The following is a 22,993-nucleotide window of genomic DNA, read 5'->3' on the forward strand; positions in this document are numbered from 1 at the left end:
AGCTGAAGCTGACACCGTCCCCGTCTCGGGACAGTGTGTCAGGCATGGGGATGGGGCCGATCCAGAGCAGGGAGGGAAGAGCTCTGCTTGGAGGAGTCAGGGAGGGCTCCTCGGGAAAGAGGGGCTTGAGGGGGGCCCTGAAACGTTGATGGGCTTTTGTCAGGAGGAACAGAGGAGGAAGGACATTCCTTCCTGGCAGTGGACAAAGTAGGAGCTGGTTCACCGAGGGGCTCCCCCCGGCACCCAGCATGGGATCTGGCCTGGAGCAGATACCCAGGAAGAGCAGTGGAATGAACGAGTACAAATTGTGTGCTGGGGACAAGAGGAAAGGAGGGGACCCTGTCCAGGTTGGAGGGCACTTAGCAGAGCCTCACAGGGGGAGAAGCACTGGCCTGACGTGGAGGATGGCAGGTACTTCCAGCCCAAAAGGCTCAGCGGTGGGCAGGGGAGCTTGAGAGGGGGGTCATTCCGGCAGAGCCCTGAAGACTGGGTAAGTTCTCTGACCACCAGGTGAGTCTGTGATCGGGGAGGGAAATCCTGGGGAGGGTCCCATATTCTGGAGGGCCAAAGGGGCTGCCTATCTCATTGCTTGCTGATGTTTTCTGATGTCCCTATGCCTCACAGACCAGTTGAGGAGAGCAACATGTGACCCCAGAAATAGAGGGATGTATGGGTACAGTGGGCTGGCGTCCTGGTAGAACTGGGGTGGGGCAGGTTTGGGGGAGGCCAAGGGCAGTGAGAGAAGCTCACGAAACAGGGATGAGGTAAAAGCAGATACCGGGGCGACCAGAACAAAGATGCCGTGTTCTCAGCACAGAGCTGGGGTACAAACCCAAGCTCTAGTCACAAACGACATGGCTTGGAATCCTGACTGTTGCTTCTAAGCTGTGCACCCTGGCTAAGTCTCCAACCTCGCTCTGTCTGGCCCGTCTTCCCCTCTGCAAGGGGAGAGAATACCTGAAACTCCCCCAGGTGGCTGAAAGGATTGTGGGCTAACCTGTGGGTACTGCCGAGCACCGTACCTGGGGTTGGAACACAGTTCTCTGGGTCTCCGCTCAGTGCCCGGCGCGACATGAGCAATTCGTCCTCACGCCCCTCCCACAACTGCCCTGAGACCATCCAATGCCTCGCCTACAAGAGGTGCTCAAACTGTTGGTAAACTGCTCAAAAGTTCTGGAAGGTGGGTGGTCAGGGAGGGAGCTGACCATCCTCACGTGTGCTGAGTGGAGACCAGGTGCTGTAGCTTAGCCAGCTATATTGCTGTCCGAACCCAGATTTTCTCCTGGCTGCTGACACTTCCCGGCCCTTCCAGGGTGCATCAGGAAATTCACCCCGCAGTGCTCAACTCTCTGGCCTTCTCAAGCTCCTGGTGACGAGACGAATAGCATTTGAGAAGGCTTAATCAGAATTCTCCTGAGTTTTCCACTTGTTATGAATTTCCAGAATCTGAGTTCTCTCTTTGATTGGCAAGGTTCCCCTCCCAAATCGAACATGTGTGCCCAGAGGAGCAAACCCTGGCCTTGTTAACCTTCCATTGGAAAGCTGTCTCTGGGCTAGCCTGGGCTCCTGAAAAAGTGAGTCCGCGTGGAAAGACAGGCCTGCCAGCCACCCTCTCCGGGCAGACCTGACAGACCCACCAGCAATTAGGGGCCTCGCTGCTTTTGGAATGGCAGTGAATGAGTCCCAGCAACTCTGGACAGCCACCCCACCAGGACGGAAGGCAGAGCAGGCTGTGGTCAGGCTGCAGCTGGCACAAAAGCTGGAGCGGAGCCAAAGGGGTTGGAGTGGGGGACCACCACAGCAGCATCGGCCTTCTCACGCACAGACATGGCTGAGAGAGCAGGAAGAGGGGCGATGGAAAAAGGGGAACCAGGATTTGGAAACAACGGGGACTCTGTGGACTGTGAAAACACGGCTGACGAATCAGAGCACGAAAATGACTTTGGACTACAGACCACGATGCTCATCGGCTCCCTCCCGTCTGGTGCCCCAACCTGCCCCACGGCCTCTTGTGCTTGCTGTCCTAGTCACATCTGCTCCTTCCGGCGCCATCTCCTGGCCATGCCGCCAGCCCCTCGCCCTCTCTTCCATGAGGCAACCCCTGCTCAGTCGAGGTGTTGGCTTTCCCACCGAGAGCTGTGGGGACACAGGTCAGTCACCAGCGCACACAGGCAGGAAGGCTGCCATTGAGGGGTATGGGTTCTGAGAGCCACGATGATGGTCAGGGCCTGGGCAGCCGGGCTGGCTGGGGGGCCGTGTCAGTGGGTGACCACCGGCTGGCTCTTGCTTCCCCACTGGAGAAATACACGTATTTACCGAGGGCCTATGTGCAGCACTTAGCTGGACAGATAAGATCGCACTAAATCCTTACAACAACCTGGGACATGGGTACTACCATCCCCACGCCCAAGATGGGGAAACTCATTTCACTGAGGTTAGTTAGGAACAGCTAGTTAGTAACAGAGCTGAAATTTAATTCCAGAGCCGCCTCATGCTAAAACCTGTGCTTTGTTCTCCCTACTACCCTGTCCCCCAGCGACCGATCAGCATCTGCCTTTTCAGTAGTTACATTTTGAGGGGTGGGGGGGACGCGGGCTGTGTTTGCTTTTTCTGTCTCTGTGAATGGATGGTATATACGCGTGTGTGTGCACGCATAATATTTTGACCACGCGACTTGAAAGCAAGTTTTAGACATCATGGTTCTTTGCCCCTAAATGTTTCAGTATGCATCTCCTAGGAATAAAGATAGCCCCCCACCAACCATGATATTAACAATAATTCCATCATATCAACTAACATCCTAGTCCATCTTCAAATCTGCCAACTTCCCCAAGAATGTCTTTAAAGCTTAAAAAAAAAAAAAAAAAACCCCACCATAATCCAAGTTAAGTTCTTCCTTTGCATTTGGTCATGCAGTTTAGTCTCTTTTATAGACAAAATCTTTGCTTTATGTAATTCAAGGGATGCCAGACTTTTCCTTCCCTTGACTGCTCTCCCTGGCTCCCCTCCTCCCTGGCTCAACCCACCCTGGGAACAGGGGGTACCCCCATTCCTCTGCCTCTTTCCCCCCCTTCCTTTCCCCAGGCACACGGGACTAGACTTGGGAGCTCATAAAAACACAAAATAAGAGGATCTAAATTCCTATAATACAAAGCTGTTTCCACTTGGAAATAAACCCCTTATTTATGGAAAGTGATTTGGAAGTAGTTTTTGGCCACTAATGGAATATTCATTTTTCTTCTTCACGTGAACAGAATTATAAGCAGAGCAACTGCAATAAAACCAAATGACTGGCTGGACACACCGCAAGTACTTAAACAATAATCAATCAATTATTAATCAATTTAAAAATCCACATCAATAATAAAACCTTAAGATGTTTACGGCACGCCAGTTCAGCACCAGGTCTTGTGGCAGACTTTCCAGAGGCTTACATTCTCACAGGGGAGGACGCGCATCAAAGAAATAATTACAAGGCTGTGCGAGACGCACGGCGTGTGCCAAGTTCTAGGGTAGCACAGAGACAGGAGCGGCTAACTCTTCCCAGGAGCGGATTTACAAAAGGGTCCTGCTGTGAGGGCAGACAGGTAGACCATGAGGGGCCTTGTGTGCTAAGCCAAGGAAGAAGGGGGAATGTTTGGGGGTGGGGAGGAGCAGGGAGGTGACAAGGCCACTTGTACACGCTTCAAGTGGACCCTGAGAGGCCATGTGGGGTATGTAGTCGGGGGTAAGTCTGCAGGCCAGACGCCAGTCAGGAGACGGTGGGCCAGTCCATCTGAGTGATGACACAGCTTGAACCAAAGCTGTGATGGAGGCCATGGAGAGGAGAGGGACTGAGCAGTGCCCGGGAGGCGGAAGGGAGAGGCTCTGAGGAGGGGGTGAGTGGACCCAGGCTTCTGGAGAGAGAGCGGCCATTCACTGAGGTGGAGACGGAGGTCGAGGAGTGAGTTTGGCAGGGAATGTGTGTGTTCAGACTGCAGGCTTGTGGTTTGAGGTGCCCGGGGATTACGGGAACGTCTGTGGGAGGTGGTTGGGAGGCAATGGCTAACTTGAAAGGAATCGTGGGTGACTTCCAAGCTCAATGGGGCAGAAGGGGTTTCTCAGGGCACTCAGAGCCAACGGTGCTGAGAAGGCAGTCACGGGCTGGGCAGCTTTTCCAGCCTAGTGCGAGACTGGCACTAAATGGCCCAGCTCATGCTTGTCAAGCAAGAGCTCTCCATATGCACAGACGAGCAGGCAACCATATTCCAAGATTTGCTCCCGGGGGTGTATCCAAACCACTCTGTCCCAGATCTCTGGAAGACACGCTAGTGCCTAGTTTGGGCTTCGGTTTAGCCAGCTTTTCAAACTTTATGTTAAAGAGATTTAGAAGCCTCTGCTCAAGTGGGAGAGCAGAGCACCTTTCGATGCGCTTTTGGGGATCTCCAGGTTGGAAGGCAGGCGATCGTGTAGTTTGCAGGACCAATCATCTGGAGGAAACACACGAATGGGGCCCTGGAGGGGGTTTACCATGATGTTTTTGCTGGTGGGGCGGGGGGTGCTGCCCTACTTCTGAGACGCATAGCGTGGCCAGCACGTAAGCAGGACTAGAACCCAGTCACTAGGCTCGTGCGGCCAGTCGGGTCCCGCCAGCCAGGGTGGGGGCTGAGAAACAGAGGTGCCGTTGGCTGCACGGTGTGAATCAGCTACTAGCTCAAGCACGCGTCTCCCGAGCCTCTTTCCTCATTTGTACAACGGGTGTTGTGCTTTTCTTCCTTACCAGCACAGAGGTGAGAGCACCTAGTGGCCTGTCCACCTTATTAGACACAGGGAGCAAAGCGGTTTCCAGGGTGGTGCTACCTTTGAGGACTTCTCCAAAGAAGGGGTCAAGGCAAGGTGTTCTGGCTGAAGGGTGAGCAGAGGACGTGGCTTCTTCACCCCTCCACCGCCACGGAGAGGAGGGAATGTCCATTCCCCCTCCCAGGAAAGAAAAGTGGGGGGGGGGGAGGGACCCCTTAGCTTCTCTCTGCACCCCTGCCAGGGGGGAGGAGTGCTTCCCCGGGGGCGGGGGTGTGGGAGAACTGCCCATGCGCTTCGCTCCCTGCACCCTGGCGCCTCCCTCCTGCGGAGCAGCCAGTCGCAGGCGCTGCCCGCAACTGTCCCCCTTCTCCTGTGTGGGGTAGCTCGGTCTTTTTAATTCTGAAGTGAAGTTTTAGCAAGCCCATCTGGCCTCAGGTCTAAAACAGTATTCTCCTTTCAGCCTTATCAGTAAAAAAGCTGGCATGCTTATCTCATTTGACTATCTCCTGGGCCTTATTTCTCAACTATTCCGAACTTGGGAGGGGAAGAAAGAGGTATTTAAAGCCTCTCTAAACCTAAATACTTTCCAAGGTAGGAATGGGCATTGTCAAGTTCTTTGAGGTTTTTGAACTCTTTAAGAGAAAGCATGCATGATCAGGATGCAGGGGCTAACTGAGGATCCATTTGCTTCGCTCTTGTCTGGAACCATCCACACGGCTCCTCAGGAGCGGCCATACGTGCGTGTGTCTGCTTTAGGAAACAATCTTAGGAAACAATCGAATCCTTTGTGAGGTCAGTTTGTTGACAAAACATTTTTTAATTATAGGGCCCAACTTGGGACTGTGGGGAGCGGTCCTCGGGGGGAAGGGGTTGCCTCTGGGGGCCCTGAGAGTGCCCGAAGCTCACCCCACATTGGTGCTCATCACTCAGGGCTGGACTGTCCATTTGCTAGTCTGTCTCCCTCATTACGCCCCACAAGGACTTATTATTGTTTTTTGTACATGGTAGGTCTCAAGACACGGATGAACAGATAGATGCATAAATAAATGGAGGGATGGTCAGAGCCTCAGAGGAGGAAGCTGCAGGGAGGCACAGAGGCAGACAGCACCTCCTCTCCCCCCCACCCCCCGCAGAGTCGGCTCTGGCCCCGCCTGGCTCCTCCTCCTCGAAGGCCTCCTGCTGCCAGCTCCCAGGCACAACCACCCGGGTCCCCCCGCAGTGTCCCCACCGACCTCCCCTGGCTGGCCACACGTACTCCTCGAATGTGATAACCGTCTCTACAGTCTCTGGCCCAGATGGAAAGCTAAGCGTCCTTAAAGAATGAGATCCACAGAAACGCACAGCCAAGGCCAACTCTTTCTGAGGTTTGCCTGTACTGTCTGGCTAGTTCAAATTCTTTCGCTGGGACACATTCGCTTTAACAGACACATCAAACAGCTGAAATCCCTGCCTGGTGAGGGAGCCGGAGTGGGCTTCGCAGGTGGACTGTCCTAGGTGCTGGCACTGTGGCCCCGGCCAGGTCCCCCTGGGTCCCCGGGCTTTAGTGCCGGATCCTTAAAATGTGCCTAACGATCCCTTCCTCAAAGGGCGAGGGCACAGATGACACATTTTCCAAAAACAGAATGTATACTGTCGGGGTCACAGGAGTATTTCAGGTGACATATGGACGGACACTTAACAAGATTTTTTTGATATGCCTTAGAGAAAAAAACTGGACTGAGACGTCAGACCTGTGATTCTGTCAACGTCATTACTTAGGACGAGGCTAAAGCTGGTACCGACGTCAGGTCTGAGCCTATTTAAAGAAACACAGCAAGTACAAGAATAGCACAGATGGTAGGAGGGTGTGGCCAAAATTTTTGAAGTGGAACTCGAAAGCCTGTTCTTTGAGAATAGAAAGTCCCTAAAATTCCTGCTTGCCAGTAGTAGGCGCTCTAGAAACACCGTGGGTTCCGGTCAGCGGCCCACCAAACCGGGGTGCCTGGAAAAGCACCGAAGGACACCCCAGCCTGGGGGGGGGGGGGTGAGGGGCAAAGCCGGAAAGAGTTAAAAGAAAGGGGTCTGCGGTTTCCCCGGCCCATCCCCCCCGCAGCTAATCTGTCACCTAATGAAGAAGCGGCCGGCAGCAGTGAGCTGGCTGGCAGTTCACTTACGGCAAACTGATTAAGAATGTTCAACCAACAGCAGACTGTAGACCTTTCCAGAGAAAATAAATAGAGTGTAGACTGTATGCAAATGTGTTTGTCACTTTGACAGCACGTCTCAATTAAGGCATCTCGCGGCTGCGGGTAGGCTCTGTGGCTGCAGCTGTAAGGGAGAGCCCGCTGCATGGCTGATACTTGGGGCTTGACCTTAATCCGCATGCATGCATTAAGAAAAAAAAAATCCTGCCTTCCTGTACACTTGCATAATGCTGGCAGCCACGTGAGGGAAGTGACAAACGGGGAGAAAAAGCCACTTTCATCCTCTCCAGTTTACAGACCTGTGAAGGCACAGACAGTTCTTATTTCAACAGAGTTTGGGGTGGCTTTTTTAATTGTTTATCCCCCACCCGCACACATACACTCTTATTCTGCATTTAGCTGGGAATGACATTAAAGCGTCTCCACTTCTTGCTGAAATGGAAAGAAGGTTTTTCTCCATTTCAAATAGGGCCTCCTTTTTTGTGTTTCGAAAATGGAATGTTTAACACCATGAAATCCCTCTCCCCCGCCCCCTCTTTCTCTGTAATGGGCTTCAAACTCCAGCGAGGGGCTCTTTTCATGGGAAGGTTAGTGTGTGCAGGAATGAGGACAAAGGAAAGCAGGAAGCTGGCTCTAGAATGCCACGCTGGCTACAATGGGGGCTGTGCTTTCAGCAAACACCGCCAGGGAAATGGGGTGCAGATGTCTCCAGCAGGGCCTGAGCCCCGGAGGAGGCCGCTCTTGAGGGTGCAAAAGCAACAAACACAATCTGAAGATAAGCATTCAACCAAGGGAGCACTGCCCCCAAGAATGCCTCTTTCTTGTACTACATTTCCATTTTTATCACGTCCCTTTTAAGTGTAAAATCAGGAAAAGGGGTGACCCCCCACAACTTTACGACATATGAACGTATTATCTGAAAATACTGATTACACAGGAAGATTCTTATGTGTCAACAAACTCACCCCTTACAATATAACCCAAAGCAACCATTTCATTAATTCTCTTCATTCCTAAATAGCTCAATGCTGGTACACAGTAGGCACTTGATAAATAAATGTCTGTTAAAAACAGGGCATTTAAAAATGTATCTAGATCCTTTATGTGACGGAAAAGCAATCATATTTAAGATAAAATAAAAGAGGCTATTTTAATTATGCTCCATCTGATAAATGGCTAAAGAGTCAAGCGATTTAAAAATACATAACCTTGCGAATTCTTGTTACAGTCACATCTTGCTGACAGCCATTTTTCACAAACCAAATAATTATGACTTTTGCTCATCAGGAGAGTCAATTGAAGAGAAATAAGGGAGAGTGCACAATCTATTTCAACTACAATACAGCCACCGCTTGGAAATAGATTTAAAAATTTCGTTTTTCTACAGAATACAATGTTTTACTTAAGGGGGAAAAAAATCAAACAAATAAGACAATTTTTCAAATGCTCAGGTCATCAAAAATAGTTGGAGAAAGAATCGCATCTCTAGAATAGTAGTGTGGGTGTTTACTCTGAGAAGCACCACTCCCGATATTGATTTTCAGGAAGTACATTAATAAAGAACTCCTAATTGATTTTTTTTTTAAGACTTCGCTTGTTGCCTTTTATTTGAAGGTGCAAAGAAGGGCCTGGGATGCTAAAGTGTTCTAATGAGATGCTTAGCTAACGGAGGCACCTTAAACGGAGTGCCTTGGAGTGGGGGAGGCGGTAGCTGCATTTAATGACTTCATTCAAGAGTTGAGCTAGTTTACGAGCAGAGCCACGCTGTCTCAAAATTTTTGAGAGTTGACCTTCAAAACACGCTTGTAACCAAATAAACGTTCAAAGGTGTGCAAAACTCCACGGAGTTGTTTTGCCAACGAGAGCGGCAGTGGAAAGCCTGTATAGCTTCTGCTAAAAAACCAAAGGGCAGGGTACGTACCTGTCCGAAGTGGACAGTGATTGGCCTCCGGTCTTCTCGGAGCTTAGGGTCCTTGGCCTCCACCAGTGGGGACGGCACAGTCTTTGGCGGCTGCTCTTCCATGGTGGGGGCACAGCCATTCTCGGTGATGTCCTGCAGAGAGAAGCCAGTGGAGGTTGGTGTTGGGGTCGCGGCACCTGCTGTGTGCAGATGCTCCCTCCAGGCCCATGGCCAAGGGGCCTGCCCCGGAACACACCCTCTGGGATGTTCAGAGCCTGTTTTCCTCTGGGCGATGGAGGAAGCAGAAGGCTAACTTGGCTCTTTGACTTTTAAGGATTAGAGAAACCCAAATCATACACGTTAAATTACAAAAACCAGGTAACGATTCGTAACAGTGGGGGGAATGTCTTTTTGTTCTATTACCTTGCACAGCTATTTCCATTTTTACATATTCACTTTGTCCACATGCAGACATTTAAAAATTACTTGCAATCACAGCTCATGCATAATTTTACATTCTATTTTCTCCTACTATATTATAAGCATTTCCACAGTACTAGTCATTTTAATGATAATTTTAATAGATGCATAATATTTCATTGAGTGGCTATATAATAACTTAATAACCCACTCTACTGTTATTGGGCATTTAGGCTATTCCGTGTGTGTGTGTGTGTGTGTGTGTGTGTGTGTGTCTTTCTAAACACCGTAGTGATAAACATTGCAGTTTTTCTTTCTTTTGGATTATTTCTTTTATAGAAATCCCTAGGAATAAAATTACTAAGTCAAAAGATATAAACATTCTAAGCCTTTTTTATTCATTCTACCAAATTGCCTTGCAATTTACACCAACTACTGACAATGGATGAGTTATCAGCTTCATGGTACTTGTTAGCCTTATCATTTAAAAAAATGTATTGCTAATTTAAGAGGTGCAAAATTAGACCTCATTGTTGTTTTAATTTGCATACTTTGTTATTTGTGAGTGTGGACGCTTTCTCCACACTTGCTTCCTGATGATGTTACTGTCTGTGAGAATGAGGTGTTTATGCTCTATCTTTCTTAGCCTTTATCTTTCTGGCAAAGAATGAAGAGACCCGGGTCTGAGTTAGGATTTTATGACTTGGAGAACACTTAAGGAACCAAAAAGTAATATTTTTAAATTCAGAAATTTACACTGAATTTGGACTTCTGGTGAATGAAGTCAAAGTATAAAGAAAAGAAAAACCCCACTGTGCAAAAGGCAGGGAATGGTTCCTTTGGTTCTTTGGGAGGATGATGGTGCCCACTTGTGCTCTATGGACCACATGTTTTACTCAAGTCATGAACGTTGCTTAGATTCTCATTGGAACAAGGCAGAGAATAAATGTACAAATAAAAAAATTTTAAAAACCCCATTTAAATGATAATAATTTTTTTTTTACCAAGTAAAAATAACTCCCAGTCAGAATGAAATAATAAAGGAAGGGTGCCTGGGTGGTTCAGTTGGTTGGGTATCCAACTTCGCTCAGGTCATGATCTCACAGCTTGTGAGTTCGAGCCCCGCATCAGGCTCTGTGCTGACAGCTTGGAGCCTGGATCCTGCTTCGGATTCCGTCTCTCCCTCTCTCTCTGCCCCTCACCCGCTCATACTCTGTCTCTCGCTCTCTCAAAAATAAATAAACATTAAAAAAAATTTTTTTTAAAAGAATGAAATAATAAAGGAAATTTCCAATTCTTTTCATTGCTAAAACAAAGACATATTTCGGTCAAGACACACGCCTTTAGTACTCATTAAATTCTGCACACAAAAGACTTGACAACTGGTTGCTTTTAACCTAGCCAAATAAAGAGAATGGTGGCCAATGGAACAAAGTGGTCCTCTCTCGGATAATAATGCGTTAAGGAAGAAACACACATAACATTTGTGAGCCTCAATCTCCTCATCTGTAAAATGGGGATATGGTAGGTAGGAGGAGTAAAGGAGATAAAGCAACATAAGTGCGTCTAGAACATTATTACTCAATAATGTCCTATGTACAGCACTTAATAATAATGGAGTACTTACTAATAATAAGGTATAGACTTTATTATAATAAACTCCAGGGATCTATCTATCTATATTCAACCCCACACACTCAGCTGCAGACTCTGGTCCTGCCTGGTGACAACACAGGGAGGTGATGGCCTCTTGGTTTCACAGGAAGGGCTTGCATTAAGTGGCCCCCAAGTCTTAGCTCGGCTGAGGCTGCGTGATGAGAGGCTGCCGACAGCCAATTAGAAAGGGCTCTTTTGGAAAGGGGCTGCCCTAAGGTGCTCAGGTCAAGTGGAACAAAGAGGGGGAGGGGCTCCATCTGCACCAGAAAGTAACAAAGGGCAAAGGGGGCATTCTGGATCCAGGTGGGGTTACTGAGAAGACAGACACAAAGGTTGGGTAAAGCCAAAGAGTGAAAAAAAAAAAAAAAAAAGAGAGAGAGAGAGAAAAAGAAAAAATAAATCCACTTTTAGTTCAGGAAAAATATTGTGCGTGTGTGTGAGTGACTGGCTATAAGAAGCAGTAAGGTTACATGGTAAGAAAATATTCACAGTAATAAAATTATAAGATGATAGCCTTTAAAAAAAAATGTATGTGGTGGTTTGGGGCAAAGTGTCTTAGTTTAAGCTTGTAAGTAAGCACTGTCTTCTAGTTTTGTTTTTACCATCAACTAGCTGATCTTTCCAACCTTTTTGTACCTATTCATTTGTACAACGGGGAGACCACCACCCGCCTGGTGAACTTCAAAGCTACGGGAAGAATGAATTAAAGGAGACAGAACACAAGGGAGCTTGAAAAATGTTACATTCCCGTGCAAACGGAACCTTCGATCTCTATCTCCGGGGGGAAAATGGAAAGAGCGCTGTCTAAGAGGAGCTCCCTTCGTTGTGTTGAGCGCCCACTATTGGCAGGCACTTTTCCAGACCCTTGACCTTCACCGTCGTACTTAGTTTCCACGGCAACCATGAGGTAAACAGGATGATGGCTCTTTTATAGGTGAGGAAACAAGGCTTAAAGAGGGCAACTCACCCAAAGCCACACAAGCTAGAAAGTGGAGGAACCAAGAACTACAGGATTTCTGGCACTTATACTGACATCAACTCATAGCAGCAGCATGCGTGAAGACATCGTGAGCTGAGGAGGTGCTCAAGAGACCGTGAGGTGTGATCCCTGGAAATCCCTACTGTTAACACTGACCTTATGCTGCCGTGCCTCACGGTCTCTTTGCACTTATCTGCTTGTCCCTAAAGACTGCCTTCCTTGGGGTTTGGGTTCTCTGCCCCAGAGCCTGCAATATATAGTAGTACATGCTCTCTAACAAATCTTTGTAAATCGAATTGAACATTTGGAAAGCAAACGTGTCCAATATACAAATGTGCTTGTGTATCAAAAAACAATGCTGCACGTTAATTTTCTTCAGTTAGAAGATCCTGAAGTGCGTAAGACTTCTCACAGTCCCGTGGCTTGCCCCGCTAACTTACTAACTTCTTCACTCTTTCCTGCCGCTGGGGAAGGACAGCTCACTGCTTCCTCCCAGGGAGAGCAGAGCTGGGAGGAGCCCTGGTAAAGAAAGAAATGCGGCCAACTCTGTTGTACCTACTGGCAGAGATCTCACACAGAGCAGAGATCCTGTGATTAAAGAAATTGTGGTCTAAGAACTGAGAAGCTGTCAGCAAAGGGTTTGGGAAAACAGGCACTCCCAAACCCTTCTGGAGGGAACACAAATTGGCAATTTATATCAAAACCTTAAAAGAGGTGCATGCCCTCTGGCCCATTAATTACATTCCTAGAAATTTATCCTAATGAAACAATTAAGAATTCCTGCAACGTTTTACTTATGAGAATACCTGCCTAGAAGAAACCGGAACTAACTTAAGTATCCAACAAAGGGACTGACTAATGTATATATGCCCATCAGACAAAATTTTCCGCAGCCACGCAAAACAAGGACGAGCGGAAGAGAGAGACCTTTAGTGGTCTGGGAAATGCTCAGAATATAGTAAGTGAAAATGCAGGTTATAAAACAAGGCCATTTTCTTTTTGCTTGTCTGATTTGTTGAATTGTCTCCAATAAACATGTTTTTTGTTGTTGTTGTTTGTTTGTAAACAGAAGGGGGAAAAAAAAAGACTATGGAAATGTCATTTTGAAAAAGCAAAACCAAGAAGCTGACAGGAAGGGTAAATCTGTTCCTTCCTTCCCGAGGGGTCACAGGGGAGGGAGGCACTAGACACAGCTGTAGATCGGAGGCCACGACACGGTGGCGAATCTCTTACCAGGAGCCCTGGGGGCCCTACCAGTTCCCATCTCTTGGTAAAGCCAAGGAGTCAGAAAATAATTCAATTCCCATCACCTTCCCTAAGGGTTTGCTGGAATCAAACAGCATGACTAGGGTCTAACCTCCACCTGTCCGTGGAAGAGGCAGGGACATGTACAGTAAGTCACCGGACAGAGTACCTCTGAGAAAGCAGAAGGCAGAAACCTAGGGGAGGCGGGGGGGCGCTGAGTGGCCTTGGGTACAAGCTAGGGAGGGGGCTGGACCCAGAAGGAGCTGAGGACAGGACTTCATGAGGCAGAGATGTAGGTAGAGACTTCCTGGCCCAGGGGTATGCAGAGAGCACAGCCCGGTTAAGGAAGGGCAGGTGACCCGGTGGCTGGGGCATTTCAAGAACCCCCTGGCTGAGGTGGAGGAAGGTTTGAAAAGTCTGAAAGGTTTTAATCAAGAGAGTGACTCAGAGCCGTGGCCTAGAAAAATTGCTCTGGTGGCTGTGTGGATGACCAAAAGGACGGTGACCCCATGTCAGCCATGCTCTCAGGGTATATGCACACGTGGGTGTCTGGGCAGATCGGCTGCTCCGATGTGGGACATGAGGAAACGAATAGGATGAAAATTCCCACTTAATGAGTGGCTACTAAGTGTTGCTGTTGCAAGGCATTACCTCTTCTAATCCTTACAACAATCCAGTAAAAATGGATCCTTCTCCTAGTTATAGATGAGAAAGAACTGGGTTCAGAGAGGTCTAGTAACTTACTCAAGGTCACACAGTTAATATCCTACACAACCGGCTTATCTACCTCAGGAGCTCAACTACCACCCCGTGGCATCAGGGGTTTAAAGGCAGGTGTGAGGCTGAGCCCTTAATATCTGCGACTCAGATTACTGGTCTCCAAGTTCAGATTCGTGCAGCGCCCTTCTTTTCCAGTCTACCTCACGCCGCAGCAAATGAAAATTAAAATGTGGATATTGATATCGAAACAATATCCAAAGTTGGAAATTTCTGTGAATGAGGCTGCGCCGTTATTTTAATGTGTTGGAGACAGGGAGCTGACAGTTGTGTGATAAGGTGTGAAAATGTCTGTTCTACGCGAGTCTACCTAGATCTGCCTGCCCCACACGCGCTTACTCCCTTCAGTACACCAGGAGATGTTTGGCCAGAAACTCGAGGCTTCGCTAACCCAGCTGTGAATTTGCTCCTTTCCATCAAAAGCTCTTTATCAACAAGCTCGATTTGTTTCTCCAAGATCAAAGATTTAAAACTTTAAAAAGGGCTGTGAAATGGGCCCATTCGATTCAGTCACTCTAATATGGAAGAAAAAAGGTAATTCTTCAGGGGTTTCCCAGGAGACGACAAAATGACATTCTGATGTGAATATCTTAATGCTCCTTGCAAGTGAGAAGGAGCGTGTGTGCGGCCACTGTTTTCCAAACAGCACTCCGATGCCACCCTCGCGTGACGCTGTAGGAGTGCAATCTGTTGACAGTCACAAGCCCAGCCACACGGCGGCGCTCTTCTGGAGGCCAGGTCTGGTGTGGTGGGGGGGGGGGGCGGGGGAGATGCTCTGGAGGAAAGCACTACACTCTCTGTTTAGAAAGCGACAGCCGGGAAGCATCTTGGCCATTTCTTCTTCTTCCTAATTTTGAGCTTGACTTCAAAGAAGGCCAAGCTACAGAAGAACTTGACCACCTTGCTGCATTTATCCAGAGAAACATGTTATTATCCATCCTTCTTCTTCTTCTTCTTTTTTTTTTTTTTGTTGTTGGGCTGAAGCAGAGCAGGTACGGAATAAAGCCACACTATAGTATCTATTAACAATTATTTGCCAATGGTCACACGGATACCGTGAAAGCTCCTCTTTCAGATGCTTTGAAAATCTGCTGCACAAATGAACAAGGGATGGAAAAGGGGCCCTGTGCAGTCATATTAGAGATGGACCCTCCACACACCATGGTGACCTCTCCACAGGTCGGCCCCACATTTTCTATTTGCAATTCAAACCCAAGGCGGGAGCGCAGAGGGCAAGATTGGGTTCTTGATTATATCTGCGAGGTCACCATCACTATGCAGAGTTAGAGGAGGCCAGGTGGCAACCCAGTACATTTGAAAATTGGATCTTTGTTGGGAACTGCCTCAATTTCATAGCAGAAACCAAACTTGAGATGTCTGTATTAGACGCATCTGGGGAGCCACACGGATATGTTGCTGTGTGAAGGGGGGTGGGGGGTGGGGGGTGGGGGGGGGAGGGAAACAAAAAAAAAGCCAAAGAAATATTTTCTGCCGCAGTGAGAGAGGTCAGATGAAGCCAAATCCTAAATTAGCTCAAGAAAGGGAGCAGGAGAGCACATCACTGAAGACCAAGTCCTGTCTGCACTGAACAATGCCAGAGTTTCAATTACAAAATAGCTCTTCCAAGAACAACTGCAAAATATCAAGCCTGTAGAAATCTGTAAGACCGAAGGGGGGAAAAGTGAAAATTGAAAAAGGTGCACTAATAGATCTGTCAACAGTCCGATGGTGACAAGCCACATTTCTATAAAATGCCTTCACCATTTGTGTCACCTGAAATGTACTGACACTTTCTATAGAACGTTATCTCCTGAAGCTATTCTTGAAAAGACTGGCAGGGGGAAGAGGAGAAGGGGAGGGAAAAATCTGCTTTCGATACTTTCAAGGAGAGGAAGGGGGGGGGGCGGTGTGGAGGGAGCGCGATCTGGATTGTTTAAGTGAAGCTTTGAACAACAACATCACAAAACCGGAGCGGAACCGGTTATTTGCAGAAATGCTACGTATCATAAAAAGGGGATTTTCGGAAGGCCCAGCGCTTCCGTGTACCAGGAGGGAGGCGATGGCCTGCAGAGAGCAGATCCGACCAATAAGGAACATCTGTCCTCCGCCTGAGGAGGGACCCCTTTCTTTACTTACTTCCAGTGGTATTCTGACACCAGCTGAGCCGAGATCAGGTCATCAAGGAGGGAAGATTTGGTGAGAGAACTCCCCCCTCCCTGTCACTCTGTATTTTATCCCACTCAGTTACACGCGGCTGGGGTAGGAGATAAAAAAGTATGTATAGGACTTAACATCCAAGAATTCCACCTGCCGGCCTCTGGCAGGGTGCAACAGACCACAGTTAAGGTCTATCTGGATTTACACGACAGGAGTTTTATTTCGGGACTTGAATCCTTGGCCGTTAAAAATTCACTCTCAGCTGAAACTAGGAATTTAAATGCTTAGTCAGAACAAATTATTTTGCAATTAAAAGAAAGGAATCAATTCCTTTGACCATTGCAAGTTAATGAGAGGTCCTTTCTGACTTCATAAAATTAAAACTGCTTTCAATTTTTTAAAAACTGCCAAGATAGACAAAGGCCCTTGTTCGAGTTGCACACTGGGGGTGTGGGATAACGAAGTCAAGTGCTCCCAAACATCTTTTGGAAAAGCAAACACTTGTTTTAGACGGGCAGTAAGAAATGCTGTTGTCGTAAGAGCATGGATGCTAGAAATGGACGGGTCTGGAACCTGATCCCACTTCTGTAGGCTCCAGCAGTGTGTCCTTGGGCAAATTCCTTTACCTCCGAACCACAGTCTAGTCTCTTTACACACAAAATAGGAATAATACCCCGCCCCGGGGCTGTTCTAAGGCTTAAATGTAAAAGCCCCCAGCACGGACCATCCTTAGGAAGTGGTGACTGAAGGGTGACAACAGTAATACTGATGACATTCATCATAATATAAAAATGCCCTCTGCTATGTTCACCTCCCTGTACAAGGCTAGACAATCAGGCAGGGGACTCTGGGCCAGCGTGCAGCTGTAGGTTTCATACCATTTTACTTGATGGTCCAGGAAGATAATCAAAGTCCTCTCCCTGTCTCCCGAGAGTCTGAAATGGGAACTGCTGGGCTCCTCTTGGTGAACCCACCACCGTGAGGAGAGCCCGCGGCGTCCTCCAGAAACCCACCCTTTGTGCCCTATGTCTGCATGGTGGCCAGGTGCCTGCCGGGATCATGGCAGTCATTTCCCTGGAGATGCTTCTGGGTTTTGGTCATAAGCAGCCCCAGGGCAGAGGTCGGCTGTGGTGCCCAGATGGGGGGCGGGGGGTGGGGGTGGCGCTGAGCCAATTTCGATACAGCCCGGTGAACCCCAGGCCTGGTGGGGTGGGCAAGGGGCAGACTGGCAGTGGGGACTCTGAACTTGCTTGCCTTTGTGGGTTTAAGCCAGTCTTAATGTTATTTGAAGACAGTTTTTTGTCTGTGAATATTTATAACAGTGTGAAAACTCCCGGACAGCTGGTAATGCATTTTGAAGTGTGCTAACAACACTGTATCAAACAGCCCTCTATTGATCACATCATACTTTTTTGTGGCCACGCATTTCATACACGGTGCTTATACATTTTGAATAAGAACTTCAAGTACCTTTTGCTTCAAGCGGTTTTTCACCTCTTTTATTCCCATTTTTGCATGATCTTTTGCCTGCATGAAAAATTAATTTAAGTTAAGATTCCCTCTCTGTTTCCAGCAGGGACTATGCTTGATTTCAATCCGTCGTGAATCACCTTCTCTGATTACTAGAAAAAGGAAGGAAAAATGGGATCATCAAGTCGAAAACATAATGGCTATGAAAACAAATACAATGTTAAGAGGTTAAAAAAAAATGCCTTAAAGAGGCTACGGAGATTTTATTTTCTGCATTTTGACGGCACTGATTTTTTCCCCCCCTTCCAAAGCCCTTCATCTGCTCTCTATGATTATTTATCTCAGCAGCCCGGTGATAGCCACCAGTAAGTGTCGAGCAGCAGCTTTTGAGGCTGCTAGAATCTGAATATCTATTACATTTCACCAGGGCAGGGCCTCAGGACCAATTTCCTGCCGGGGCTGAATGGCCTGAGCAGACACGTTGCTGGGTGCCCCTAGTGCCGTTCCTTAAATCTCATTTCGGCACACACCCTAGCTTTTATTTTCTGTCGTTTCAGACCTGTGTGGTTCTCTTGGCAGGCCACCCGCCCGGTTAAAATAACTACAGTTTAAGCACGGAAAGGACTAACAAAATTAAAAATGGAAATAAAACAAAACCACCCCAGTTAAGTGGCTCACAGTCAAATTAGCAAGCAAGAGAAACCATGAGAAAAAAAAAAAAATACTTGAGGCTTGTAAAAGATGGCACATCGGATCGGGAACTGACGTGTTCTCCTATTTTCTCTCTGCTTGTGGGCATGGGTTTCACAAACAATGCACGTCCTATAGGGCAGTGGTGAGAGAGATTGATGAAGAATTGGGGACAAAAATCAGGGAGTGTGTCCCACCGTGAACGGTCTTCAGTAACCAGCAAAGGAGCTGCTTTATTTTGACGTGATAATGGGGATACCCACAGGAAAGGTTTTACCAGAACACTCCGCAGACCACGCCTCCAGGTCCCAGGGACACCGGCACAGAACAGCCAGCATCTTAAGCCACCCAGTCTCTATTTTAGTACAAGCTAAAACCCATAGCTTCCCATTTCTTGAGGGCAGCAACTGTGAGCACAAACAGTTCCAATGAAAAACATCACCGACCTGGTCACAAAATATCAACACTACATAATTTTAAGAGCCTCGGAAGCTTTAGGATACAGCCAGCCCCTGATTCACCTCTGCAAGGCAGGGTCAGGTGTATTTAAGGGTTTAGTCATGCTAAGGGACAGATCTGTTTGGATCCTGAGTGCAAGACCCGTACTCACAAACTTATAGACAGTCTTCATAGCTGGGTTCGCCTTTGTTTTCACGGTATTCAGAATGGCTCCGCTTCCTTTCTATAATAAAAACATCAATTGGCAACTTGGGCTGAAGAGAACAGTAGGCCAACACCAACAGAAACCTCTTCCCTTTAAACAAGTTAAGCAACATTCCAAGAGCGTGTGATTTAATTAGAGAAACAGGCCTAGATGGTAACTGGTCCTGGGCAAGTAGTTACGGCCATGGTAGAATCACTATGGGTGGTTCTGGGCGAGCAGGGTGCGGATCCAGACACTGATAACTAGGCGCAGGGGGGCCCAGTATTTTGGTTGGCACCAGTCTGCTGGCTGGAAGAAAAGCTCTTCCCAGGCTCTCTGAGGCAAGCTTTCCCCATCGCAATCTATGACTTCTCAAGAAATTCTAGTTTATTTGGCTACCCGGAATCATGTGCCTTCCTTTCCTCACCTTGGTTTTCTGTGTTGTTAGTTTTAATCACTCTGGCAGGCTGCCTCCCTTAACATTGGTATCTTGAGAAAAGGAAAGAATGACTAGCCATCAACATCAATCATGGCTCTCGTACACATCCGACATACCAATTTCTTGGTTTAGGTTCTCTGGGAGAGCGGGGAGAAGAGGAGGAAAGATGGCTTTCCCAGGACACAAAGGAGGCCAAGGGATGGATATGTAGTGCACAGGCTCCAGGTATTTTGTGAGCCCTCACTGCGGAGGCACCTGTGTTAGCCTTGCAGGATATGGAGTCACGGGGAGGCTGGCCTAAGCCGTCAAGGACCTCCAGTATGGGGGGGGCCGGGGGGGGGCGTGCCCCAGGGTAAACAGCCGCAGCTGAAGGTCCTGAGGGCCGCACTGCCTGTGTGCGCAAGGCGCGTGGAGGCAGCTCATGGTCTGCAAGGTCAGAGAAGGAGTTAAGAGGATGAAGCATTTGGCCTGGTCCATGAGGGATGATGAGGAGTTCACACAGGGGGATAGGATGGGTAAGGGCTTTCGAGAGATGGGGAAGAGCACATTAAAAAAAGGGCAGAGGCTGAAAAGCCATGCGATCCTAGGCAGTGGTCAGCGCATCATGGGAGGAATGGCCAGCGGGGCTGAGGCCAGATGAGGTCAGCTCACGAAGGGCCAGGATATGGAGCCGGCACTCCTGAGGATTTTTAAGCAAATGTATCACATGATCTGATTTGTGCTGGTTTGGAAAGATAATTCTAACTGATTCGAACAAAGAGACTGGATCAAGTGGGCATATAAAAGAATAAGACACAGTAATGTAATTATTAGGATTAACACTTAGCACAATTTTTGGTAACAGCCCGTATTAGAAATTTTGAGCTTTAATTAAAAAACATTGCAGTCTGACCCAGAAAGCATTCTGTGTCATAGGACAATATGAAATTTTGACCTGCTCATTTATTCCATACTGCTTTCCAAAATTACTCAGTATCCTATTTCAATGGTCCTTTGGAATATTAAAACTCCTTTTATCAATCAATCAGCAAGTCCTTATTGCTGGTCTGTGATTTGCCAAGTGCAGTGTTTGGCCATACAAGAAGAACAAAAGAGGTCTTTCATTGAGGAATTCCTTACTCTCGGCCAAATGCAGCCACTTCCAAGGGACCTGACTTGGCAGTGGTGTGCTTGGCTCGTAAGCAGAAAAGAACACTTATCACATTATGTTGCAGTTGCTTGTTTACGTGTGCCTCCCCAAGAAGACAGCAAGCTCCCCAGGGCAGGGCCTGTGTCTTTCTGCTCCCCACTGTGTCCCCAGCAAGGCCTCCGGTACGCAGGAAGCCTTCAGCACATGCACACTGATAAACCTGGGCAAAGGCGAGAAGTTGAATTCTTTAGTGCCTTCTGAAGAAGACCTAGGCACCTGGCTTCTAACACAGCCAGAAACTGTTCATAACCACAGCGAGGGGATAAAAAAAATAAAATAAAATAAAAAAACCAGTGATTTGTTCTCCACCCTCCTGGGAGCCTTTGCTGTGAAAAACACTGCAGGGCGGCAAGAGGGACACATTTTTGGTTTTCCCACGAAAATGTCCCAATCGTGCTGGTCTGGAAGGAGACGCCCCAGAAAACGCTCTAGGATGACAACATCCACTCAACACTCCTGGGCCAGCTTCCTGAGACGAGGAAGCTTCTCCTGGCTCTCCTTGCCCTCACAGAAGGATGCTTCGGACAGACTCCTCCTGCAAGCCTCCACCTGGCACTCGATGGCCTGGCTTTACAAACAGAAGCATCTTCAGCTGAAAGAATGGAGGGCCCAGGCGGGATGACCACCCTGTGGGTGGCAGGGGAGGCAGAGGGCTACCAGGAGGCTCAGAGGGGCCCGGGTAGCTCCGAGGGGGTGCACACTTACCCGGACTGTGGAGAGCCACTGATGGTAGAGTTTATCGCTGCCTGGGGAAAGAGGAATCAGAGAACGGGTTAATGTCATGTGCCCTCAGGAGTTCCTCCAATTGCTTACAGCGAGCAGGACTTGGAAAGTTCAAAATCTAGAGAAACACGCGAGGCTCCCGTGCTCTACTCCCTGCAGGAGGCAGCCGTGAGTTGCCGCCGCGAGTTTTCTTTCTCAAACTGAGATCTGATCCTATCAGTGCCCTGAGCGCCAACCCAAATCCTCCTCCCCCATTGCCTACTGGATAGAGTTCGGGTGCAACCCCTTAGCAGCCCTGACTCTCTTCTCCAGTCTGGTCTGGGCCCCTCCCACATTCAGCTTTTCCATCCCGTACTTGCATTCCCCGCTTTCTCCATTCCCTCACCAATGCTGTTCCCTTGGAGGCCGCCATTCCCCACTCTCTGTGCTGAGGGACCGGCTCCGATGTCATTTCCTCGCTAAGCCTCTCCCGCCCCTTCCTCTGACCAGCCCTCTAAAACAGGCAACACTCACTCAGAAGTCCACATTCTCTGAAGTTCTGTGAGCCAGCCCAGGGCAGGAACCACAGGGCTGCGTGTCCCCACACTGCTGGACACACACTCAGCCCCCCAACACACCGGGGCAGCGACAGGGAAAGGAAAGGGGGGCGCTGTTGGGGAACTTCCTCATTTTATCTGGGGGGATAAGGAGGTCTTATCACCGGACAGCTTTTCCAGAAGCTCTGAATGACTTGACTGAGTTTAATAACACAGAAAGCCCCGTCTTGTCCTCAGAATTGGCATTCAACTCTGAGAGTGCGGTCTCCTTTGTGAAGCTCTCACGTTAGCATGAGGATTAGTGGAGTCCTAGTCTAACTGCATGAGAGCCTATTTCTGCTCTTTTCCCCTGCACTGGTTTAATCTGTGTTTGTCTTTAGTTACGCATCTCTTTCTCCCACCAGTAAAAGCTCCTCGAGGGCAAAACCGGGTCCTCGGGTTCTTACTCCATGGGGCTCTGGAAATGTCTATCAGTGTCCACAGACTCAGTTTATTGGGGACTTGTGCTCCCCGTGCAGCACAGGCTGGTCAGGCCTGTAAACGGGGTTTTATAGGTGAGATTCTGCCCGACTCTAGAAGTTGGATTATAAACTCAGTCCAGACCAGACACACACCCAGCAATGAGGGGGCTGACGGCATGAGTATTATGATTTTGCACTTGGTTTTGGCTTCACTGCCAAAGACTAAGGCTTCGGGACTCGGCAAGAAGGCCAGATTGGGATTGGAGAGTCACTAACACCTCTCTGGGCCTCAGATGCCTCCTCCGAAAGAGGAGAGGCCGACCTCTCCAGGTCTAATAGTCTGTGGCGACCGGGCACGCTGTGATGACTGTCACCTTTTAAAGAAATGCCCACTTAGCAGTGAACCTGTGCTAGCATCCTGTCCTGATGGCCGCACGGGCCTTTCCTCATGGACTCTGAGTTAATCTCCACAGGATTCCTGTGAGGTGGGCAGCGTTCTCCTCGGTGCTTAGACGGGGACGCTTCAGCTGAAGAGGGGACATGGCCTGACCAAGTTCTCACCACTTTGCTGGAAGTGGGGGCCCCGATTTGAAGCCAGCTCTTCTAACTCGACATCCTGAGTGCTTTGTGCTGTAGCATGCTGGCCACTACATTTAACTAGACTTTGGCCACCCAGGGGAAGCAGGTGACCTCAGGACAGAAGATCTCAGACAGGCCAAGGTACCTCTGTCGTATCAGAAAATGAA

General features: G+C 48.5%; 1 protein-coding gene across 11 annotated transcripts in view; it reads right to left on the reverse strand.

Annotated features, from left to right (window-relative positions):
• Positions 1 to 22,993, reverse strand: part of DENND1A (DENN domain containing 1A) — a 515,742-nt gene that overhangs the window by 43,623 nt on the left and 449,126 nt on the right. For all 11 annotated transcript variants that reach the window (XM_086683990.1, XM_086683987.1, XM_086683986.1 and 8 more), the window contains 4 exons: positions 21,233 to 21,273; positions 18,867 to 18,938; positions 17,567 to 17,623; positions 8,884 to 9,015 (listed from right to left, as the gene is read on the reverse strand). In XM_086683990.1, coding sequence (XP_086540116.1) covers positions 8,884 to 9,015; positions 17,567 to 17,623; positions 18,867 to 18,938; positions 21,233 to 21,273 — 302 coding nt within the window. The remainder of the gene's footprint in view (positions 1 to 8,883; positions 9,016 to 17,566; positions 17,624 to 18,866; positions 18,939 to 21,232; positions 21,274 to 22,993) is intronic.

The sequence above is a fragment of the Puma concolor genome, chromosome D4 (genome assembly GCF_028749965.1).
Source record: "Puma concolor isolate L17-30 chromosome D4, mPumCon1.1.hap2, whole genome shotgun sequence".
Taxonomy (NCBI): domain Eukaryota; kingdom Metazoa; phylum Chordata; class Mammalia; order Carnivora; family Felidae; genus Puma; species Puma concolor.